Here is a 10,043-nt window from a genome sequence, read left to right as displayed (position 1 = left end):
CCTTTACTACTTATAAAAGAAATCTAACTATTTCTATAAATAGATTGAATATAATAATATTATTTTTTAAGACGTCCAAACTATTAAGCTTGAAGTACAACCCATTTATAATATAATAATATTAAAACTTTAACCTTATCCTTTATCCCCTAAAAATCTCATATCAAATTAATAGAAAAATTAATTTGCAAATTGAACCCGTCAATCTCAACACTTCATCCATTTGAAGCGTTCAATGTCAACAATTTATAGAGGATCTTTTTTCTCACATTGGTAACAAGCCATCTCATAATATTTATCTTCGTAATCCCTTCAAAGTAAGAAATATACGCACACTCTATCGAAGAACCCTAACCAGTAACCAAGACAGTATAACCACCACCACCACAGCCGCTCTGCCTCCTTCCGCCTTCAACCAACCACTATCACGACTACCGCCATTCCTTTCACCCACGGCATGAACTTTCTTTTGGAACATAACATTTTTCTTTAAAAAAATATCGTTGAAAGAAGTTATTTGTCCCCGCTGCTGTGCGCGGGTAACGGCTAGTATCTTGTAGAGCATATTCACTGTTCCAACTTATATATATATTTGTCTTCGTGGTTGTCCCTGATTTACTATCATCGTCATCGACTAAATTGCAAGAAGGTTTTTGATAAACCTTAAGTCACTTAACACTTCTTTAACGCATTTCGGAAGCCAAAACATTTATATAACACATTTGGTAAGCCTAGTTGTTTTTATCTGTATTAATATTTTTTTTAGAACGACAACGGTAACATTAAAACTAGTAAATAGCTAGGATATAAAAATTGTCCGTAGTGTAAGTTTTCTAAAAAAATGATTTTTCAGCCAATCATCCTACTTAACACAAAATTTGGCTTCTTAGAATTAATCCAAAGAAATGACTAGGATTAAGCTTAATCTCAAAGCAACGCTTGACATGTTTTATATGACTAAACAAATTTTAAGTTCAAATCGCCCAAAACATCGTCAAATCGACCGCATCCACACATCTCCATGCTTACTATATAAATTAATTAAACAACGTTATTGTCGTTTAAATAAATGTTGTAAGAATGTACTTTTAAATTTTAATAATTATATCAAATCAAAAATAAAATATATTGCTATCTAGTTATAATTTATTTTTGACTTCCATTTTCTAAACGATGATATAATTTATGAATCAAAGATAATATATATTATTATTTCCAAGTAAAATAAGAATCCGACAATTAAAAAACTACATCAAAATTCATATACCTGGCAAACACCCAAAAATCATTATATTTTTTATGCTTGCACATCCAAAATTAGATACTTATGGTTGATATGTAACAAAAAGTAAATCTTATCATTTGCGTGTAGTACACTTCCTATAGAAACATATCAAGAGCTTGCAACAGAACACACTGGTAGATCTTTTTGAAAGATAGGTTTCACTCCCATTATCGGATTTCTATCAAAGAAATTAACAGGTTTCAGTTCAAAACTCGATGAAACTGTTGGCATCACCGGAAAATCCTCTTGGCATGGTATGTGATGGAACCCTAATGTGTACCATAACACAATGTCCTTGTTCTCAATATCTCGATTCCTATTCAATTAAATTAGTCCATCATCAAAACATAATTTAAAAAAAAAAAAAAAAAAACATTGATGTAGTTCAGTTGTGATCACTTAAATCTAAACACTTCAATATAGAGTTACCCAAAGTTTGAATCTTACATGATTCAACCTTTGGGTGACAATGGTTGAAGAAAAGTTATAGTAAAAATTCTATGTCTTTTGAAACCCTAACATAACCTACATCCGACCCGATTTACCTGGCTGACCATGTTGCAAGTGTATCCTCTCCTTTGCTTTGTGACACCAAAAGACCACCGGCCCATTGTTCACTTTTATTATGTGGTGTGACCCAAATCTGGCACGACATAAAATTTATTTTACTCTACAATTGTTATCACGAGATATTAACAAAATGACCATATGATTTTATGTCCATACAAAATAACTATATATTTCGTAATGACAATGTTATCAAATAGTTTTCTGAATCCACCAGAAACAATCCTAATTTGACTCTAACGAAACTTAACTTGTTTGAGTTTATGTATCACAAAATACATGTTCATATATTGTGAAATAGTTCACTGTGAAACTCATGATTTTGATGGATTTTTTTTTTTTGAGTTTTTTAGGTGATGATATTTGAAAAACCATTTTACATCTTAGTTTAATTTCAAAGTTGTTGTATTACACAATAAGTGGTTGTTTGTGTAAAAAGTTAAAAACCATGTGGATATTTTGTTCAAAGCCACCATCCACTTTGGTTATTTAATTATGTCATTATCTCTATTATCAATCTAAACTTTTGCGTGAGATCATTTCGTTCATGAGGTTGAAGATTAATGTGTGTTTCCGATCAAAACAAAATTCAATTTAAAACTTCTCTTAAATACCCTTGTTCTATACCTGATTATTTGTAAAAGCTCCCCGAATTTGCGGAGGATCATCAAGATCAAGCAAGCTAGCCGCAGTTCCACTAGGGACAATTTTATAGCCCGTTGGATTTCCCAGTCTTGAAATCCGAAAAGGGTTAAAGACATGGAATTCAGACGGATCATACAATTTAAGCTTGATCTTTGCATCATCTTCTGTTTTTGCTATCTTTCGTTTTGCTTTTAAGTAACTTTTTCGTGGAGACTGTCCTAGTAATGTCTGTTCTTTGACCAAATTGACTTCTGCAAAAGAATTGTTTGCCCCATCAATGTCCATATCCAGATGAAATGAGATGAAGTGATCGTGGACTACACCGATCACGTTTTCAGATACCAGTGTCCCAGTCATATTGTTTGTGTTAGAGATATTGTGTATGTTTTCGTATGGAGTTGCTTTCACCATTAGCATTCCCGATAGTCCGACCTGTTGATAGATAAATAATCTGTCGCGATTTATTTTATTTTTTAAAAATGTGATTAAAATGCAAATTAATTGTTTGTGAAAAAATAATTACTACGAATTTTACCTTAATACGGATTAAACCGTCGGTTTGAAATTCCCAATCGAAAATATAATCGTAGTTTCCAACAGAGGCTGCCATTCGAGCTACAAGTGTCACCTTTGGCCTTGATTCTCTAATCTGTTTTTTTTTTAAAGAAACATTAAAGATGTATAGAAATTCGTAAATAGGTGCAAATTTATTATAAAAACCTTTTTTTGCATGATTATAAAAACTTTTTTTTTTTTTTTTTTTTTTTTTTTTTTTTTTGTATAATAAAGTCATTTAAAATACATATTTCATGTAAGAAAAATAGAAAACCAACTCAACTAAGTTGTATCTATTTGTACAATTATGAATCAATCGTAAGGCAAAAATAGATTAAAAACATAAATGTTACTTACATCGAAACCCATGAGTGGAATTTCTGAGTGTCTCCAACCAATATCTCCAGCATATCGTTCAAATATACATATCATATTAGGCTGAATAATAGGTCGACCATCAGCACTAGCAAATACTCCATCCATATAATATGAGTATCTTGGACAATCATTCAATTCCACAAGAGCCATAGCACTTGCCCCGAGCCCAAACTCACCAGCATCCATATATGATTTAAAGTACCATGACTGATTAGGATCCATATACGGTACAAACAGTTCTGATGCGAACCCTTTGTACATGACACTCCTGTACTCCCCATCCTCAGCCTGAACCATGGCTTGGGATATTATCATTCCAGCCCGTATATCCGACTTTAGATGAAACACCCAATTGGCCCATTTCACTGTTTGTCCATTTACAGTGAAATTGGGCCCTTTTGGTTGTTCCATTGACATAGGGTTAGTCATTGGATCCATATCATAAAATGGGCTCTTAGTTGTGTATGTGTAGTCGGTCTTAGTTGCTCTCGGTATGGGAATCTCTCGACCCGTATCTGTAATTTTAATAACCTCTCTTTTGTCGATATCGACTGTTACTGTTAGACCTTCTATGGGCCTCATGTAAAAGTTAGGTGTATCTTGATTTGAAAAGCATTGAACTTTAATGATCCTTTTATCTTCTTCATCGGGCCCAAACCAGCCTGATGTTGGCGGAATACAAGCCAGATTGTTAAAATCCACCCCACGAGCCAAGATGGACTTATTGAACTCTAAGTTTGAATATGTAACTTGTAAAGCAGTTGCTAGGTCATCATTTGTTAATATCGGGTAACCCGACCCGGTATTAACAACATGACCCGTCACAAGGCCCAGGCCCAAATCAACAGTGACAAGATGAGTTTGCCCATTTAAAAAGGCTATAACCGAGGCTCTTCTAGGGGGAAACGGGTCGCCGGTTTTCCAACCAACTACTTGAATCTTTTCGGGTTCATCTAAAGAGAGACTGTTTATAGATGGGAAAGACAGTGAAAACGGTTCATATGCTGTGAGAATAGATCGGACTTTGTTGATTTCGGGTATGGTTAGCGGGTCGAGTGGGTGAAGTGGGGTGTCTGCGAAGTAGTGATTGGAATTGGGCTTACCGGATTCGAAGATTGAGGTTGCTCCGAGATTGGTTTTCCGGTGAGTCTTGGTGGTGCACCATGGCGGGGTAGAGGTGGAGCAGCCGAGGTTTTCAGGTGGGTATCTTGAATATGCAAATATGAAAACTGCTATGGAGATGATGATGATGATGAATTTGAGACAGTAAGACTTTTCCATCTCTCTTTCTATCTGTCTACAATATTGGTGATCATTGGTAGTTTATATGAATGGAGATCAGATGCTCGACGAAATGTTTCTCCCAAATGTTTCGACAAAGTAGTTGGCCTTTAACGGAATCTTAAATACGGCCTCATATAAAAAGGGCAGTGGGGTAAGTCTATTATTATTGAAAGGGTAATGGGTAAAACTTAAAACGACCGTTCACTTCCGGTGTCTTTTTAGGACACGATGTAACGTTGATGAGACATTTTGTAATTCTCAAACTAGTTATTTTTAGAGAAAATAACTCTCGAGATAACTAACTGATAACTAACTAGTTGTTGCTTTTTTTTTTTTTTACTCAATATACTATTAAACATATTATTTGTGTTCATCATAACCCTTTTGACCGACTTTTGACCTGTGATAGTCGGTCAAAGGGTTAACTGTTGTGTTTATTTTCATTTGATCTATTTTTTTTTGTACTCAATATACTATAGAACTTGCTGTTTGTGTTCACTATAACCCTTTTGACTGGCTTTCGACCTGTGATAGCCGGTCAAAGGATTATGGTGAACATAGACAATAAGTTCGATGGTATATTGAGTACAAAAAAAAGTGACAAAATGAAAACAAACTCAACAGTTAGTTACTCTCTTTAGTCATTTTCCTTGAAAATTTAAATGAAATTAAAGTTGCAAAATTATCAAAGACTGCAATCTTCTTTGACCATCACGTATATGAAGAGCATTTCGGAGCGGATACATCATTAAAAAATGGCTATGTTATGCTTACTGTGGTTAGCTGTCAATAGCTCTCTGCAAAAGGATATGACTGTGTATGAGAGATATATTTATCAGCATAAACGTTTATCTCAAAGTATATTATGGTGATATGTCTGCAAAAACTGCATGATATTGTACATATTGATGTTGTATCTTATACCGTGAATTCGATCTTAAAGCTAAGTAAACTCAAAAATTGTAGCACTTGTGATTCCACTCGTTTGTAGACTTATCTAGAATCCATGATACGATAAATCATTTGAGTGGAAATGTAAATATAGTCATAAAATGCACCTGCATAGTCGAGATTCCCCTAATAAATATTCAGGTGTATTAGAAAGTTGTACATATACGAATAATGTTCTTGTGTAGGTTATGTTTTGAAGAGAAGCAAAAATGAATCTCATAAAGTCACTAATATCAGCAGGAGATGACGTGAGATTTGTTGTAAATGAGTAAAGGGAAAATGACTCAAGAGGGTAACTAACTGTTGAGTTTATTCTCATTTGGTCACTTTCCTTTTTTTGTACTCAATATACCATCGAACTTGTTGTTTATGTTCACCATAACCCTTTGACCGGCTATCATAGGTTAAAAGTCAGTCAAAAGGGTTATGGTGAACACAAAAAAAAGTTCGATAGTATATTGAGTACAAAAAAAAAAAAACAAATGAGAACAATCGCAACAGTTAATTACCCTCAAGAGTGATTTTCCCTTAGTTTTATATTTAGGAAAATTTATTAAAATTTTTTTTATTGTTTACGTCTCATAACTGATTTAATTTTCCTTTTCTAGTCAACTAAGTCCTAAAAATTGGAAATGGTATTCATTTTCACTCCTTTATCGGGTTAACATGTCATCTAACTTTTAAAAATTATATTTTTTGCACATATTTTAAATTTTAATTATAAATTTGGTTTAAAATTTACACTTTTGGCCCATATTTCAAAATTTTATAATGAATTTGTAACAAAATTTTGAAATCTATGCCAAAAGTGTAAATTTTAGATGAAATTTGTAACAAAATTTACAATATGGGCTAAAAGTGTAAATTTCGAACAAAATTTTTAATAAAATTTAAACTCTAGGCCAAAACTATAATATTTGAAAATTAGAAGATCTGTTGACTTGATAAAAAGGTCAAAATGAATATAATTTCTTACTAACTAAAAAAAAGATAAGAACTAAATTGATTATAAAACCTAAACACAATCACTTTTCGCTGGATCTCCCTTATATTTGTTAGACAAAACTGTAAAAAAAAATTGTTACTCTAGTATGCATTTTTTTTAGTTCTGTTCGAAACCCCAACTTTTTTAGGTTGATGGTCCTTTTAACCAAGTTTACTTACGATTTTCGTCACTGTCCAAATTTAAAAGACTATTATACCTTTAATGGATTTATTTTTCATTTTTCTTTCACTTTTAAAATTATTACTATTATTAAATATAAAAGTGAGCCCACATACCCTACCCACCCCACATCTCTCTGTCTCTCTTTGTATGTCTGTTTGTTTATCTGCCTGTCTCTGTCTCTATCTCTGTCTGTCTCTCTCTGTCTGTCTCTCTCTCTCTCTCTCTACACTCGTTCAAAACTCAAGAAAACGCAGTCAAGACACACACCATTTTTTAGGTTTATTTTACAAAATAAACACCCACACTCATTAATCTAAAATCATTTTTGAGACTGAAAGAAACCCAAAAATCGAATATGAAATCATTCTTCTTCAAACCCATGAAATCATTCTTCCTCAAACCATTTCTGAAAACAAAACCATAGAAATCGAGGGTGGGAAGTAGCCGAAGGATGATGGAGTTTGATTGTAGTGGAGGTAACGATGATGAGGTTGGGGTTATAGAAGGATCTGAGCAAATATGTGATATTGAGGGATGTAGAAGAGGCGACGGGGGTCGGTGGCGGCCCGACAATGGTGAGCGGTGACGATCTGGAAATGGTGGTGGAAGAAAAAGCCATGTGTGTATTCATTGTTGCTTCAACTTCTCTACTCATTGATTCTTGTTTGCAAGAAGCGTGCTCCGATTTGATTGTCCTGACAGGATTATGTTTGTAATGAACATGGGAAGCTGGGTAAGCAAGGTAATATATTTGATCGACTTCAAGTAGTAAGGGCTCAACAACATCGTGTTAGCTCAACACAGTGAAATCTACACTAGACTCTTCATCCACCTTGACCACATATCATTTTTTTCTCTTTCTTCTTTTCGTTTTGATCTCCATTCACAAAATAATACCTAATTATATGTAACGCCCGTAGATCCGGGCTAGTCAATTTAGAGATAATAGGGGTCGAAAATGACTTTTCGACAAAAGATTATTTATAATAAATAATCTTAACCAAGTTTTAGAATATGTCTCAATGGTTCCGTACATATAAAGAACGCCAAAATCCGAGTTATAACGAAGAAGTTATGGCCCGTCGAAGTTTTTCGGCAAAACCGGCACGACACCGGGAGACATAAATAGTGAATTTAAGATAGAGGATTTTTTATCCTTAGGATTCTAAATGAAATTTGTAGAGTACGTCTCCGCCTACGCGTGAATATAAAGAACGTCAAAAACGGAGTTCGTATGCGAAAGTTATGACATTCCGAAGATTTAGCCTTTAAAAACCCTAAACTAGCTAATTCACGACGTGAGTTTTATGACGCTCACGACATTGTGTCATAATTCGGAATCTAGAAGCTGCGAGAGGATAAGATCCAATTCACGATGTCAGCTTTATGACACTCACGACGTGAGGTGTCATGGCCAGCATCCGAAGCTAGGGACGTAAATGGCAAGTCTACGGAGTGAATGTAACAACGTAAATTTTCAAAACAATTTTTCATTTTTCAAACAACATAAACCATCATTCAATATTCTCAAATCTCATGTTTAGCAAATGTCATAGTAATAAAAATACATCCCAAGATCATAAAATAAATCTTCCGTCAGTGTGTACAGATCACGCCGGCGCCTTCCCGTGGTCGTCGCTAGTACCTCAAACACATAACACAACAACTGTAAGCATAAATTCTTAGTGAGTTCCCCAAAATACCACTTACACACATACACCCTTCCAGGCCATGACCTTCCGGTCCATGTGTCTCAGGGGACTTCCGTCCCAACCCGGTAAACCTTCCGGTCCTACTCGTGTCGACCTTCCGGTCTATAACTCCCTGACCTTCCGGTCCACATCATAATACCTTCCGGCCCATAACATAATGCCTTCCAGCCCATAACAAGCATAACATACATAGAACATACAAAACGGTTAACTAATCACATACAATGCATATATCTTATAGCATACCAGACCTTCCGGTCACACATAGATACCCTTCCAGGTACAGTATAGTGAGAAGACTCACCTTGTAGGATGTCTAGAATCTCACGTGCTCGATATCTCTGAATCTCAAAACGACGACCCAACCCCGCCTATTCACAACGAATAATCATTCTAATTAATATAGGCTTCCAAGACTAAGCTACACCCCTTTTCACTATCCCACAGAGGGGTAAAAGACCATTTCACCCCTCCTTGACTCAAAAGTCCACATGTTGACCAAAACCCTAAAAGTCAACAAAAGTCTACAGCAAGTAGTACGCGGGGCGTACCAGCTCCTGTACACGGGGCGTACTCTTGCATTCCAAAAACGGGGAACGCGTCCCACTACACGGCGCGTATTGGGATTACGCCCAACGTACATCCCAGTTTCTCACTTCCTTCTTCTAATATCTTAAACGATTAAGACATAACCCCATATTCTAGATCTGGCCAAAATAATACCTCTTAGTCCATAAAGTCGAAACCTTTAAGCCTTGGCATGGCTAAAAAGTTCCCCACACCTTCTAACACCTTTCCTTTCCCCTCTAAGAGTCTAGATCTCATGCATGGCTTAACATCCACATCCAAGATTGCATTTTTATGAACATAAAACTCATATAGTCCTGGAATATGATAGATCTAGGCCAATGGGGACTACTTGCTCATAAAGTCTCCATCGTGGGACCAAAAACCCTAGAAATTGGTCCAAGAAGTCACCATATAAACAACAAGGCAAGATCTGAACTTTTTACCTCAGGAAGAAGCTCTAACCTTTGTAGTCCTCAGATCTACACCTGTCCACCAACTTCTAGCCTCCACAATGGTCTCCTCTTCTCTTTTACTACCTTGAAATGACACTTTGAAGCTTAGAACACTCACACCCAAGCTAAAAACGAAGGAAATGCTCTCTTAGGGTTTCTTTCTGAAAGATGGTGACTGAGGGACAAGACCATCTCATTCCTTTTATAGCCCTCAAGTCATATTAGGGTTTTGAGTCTGGGCCGGTTACGCCCGACGTAACCTTAGGTACGCCCAGCGTACCCGGATGGCACCGCGTACAAACTAAGCGCGCGAGTACGCGCAACGTACTCTTTGTACGCCCAGCGTACTCACTGAACACAAAGGACCAAAATGACATCTTGGAAAAGATGAAGGGTTAAATGGTCGTACCTGAATTTCGGGCTGTTACAGTGAATCATGAGAGTCACGACGTGAGCCTTATGACACTTACAACGTG

General features: G+C 35.7%; 1 protein-coding gene across 1 annotated transcript; it reads right to left on the bottom strand.

Moving 5' to 3' along the window:
* Nucleotides 1-1,182: 1,182 nt before the first annotated feature.
* On the bottom strand, nt 1,183-4,837 carry LOC145000254 (amine oxidase [copper-containing] gamma 2-like). Its single transcript, XM_078959448.1, has 5 exons — nt 3,410-4,837; nt 3,033-3,146; nt 2,480-2,929; nt 1,831-1,928; nt 1,183-1,601 (listed from the first exon to the last, which is right to left on the bottom strand). The coding sequence occupies exons 1-5, from the start codon at nt 4,709-4,711 to the stop codon at nt 1,394-1,396; spliced, it is 2,172 nt and encodes a 723-aa protein (XP_078815574.1). The 5' UTR covers nt 4,712-4,837; the 3' UTR covers nt 1,183-1,393.
* Nucleotides 4,838-10,043: the final 5,206 nt, after the last annotated feature.

Source organism: Lactuca saligna, chromosome 6 (genome assembly GCF_052625555.1).
Source record: "Lactuca saligna cultivar CGN05327 chromosome 6, ASM5262555v1, whole genome shotgun sequence".
NCBI classification, from domain to species: domain Eukaryota; kingdom Viridiplantae; phylum Streptophyta; class Magnoliopsida; order Asterales; family Asteraceae; genus Lactuca; species Lactuca saligna.
Note: the sequence above shows the minus strand (reverse complement) of the source record. Positions and strands in the feature narration are given on the sequence as shown.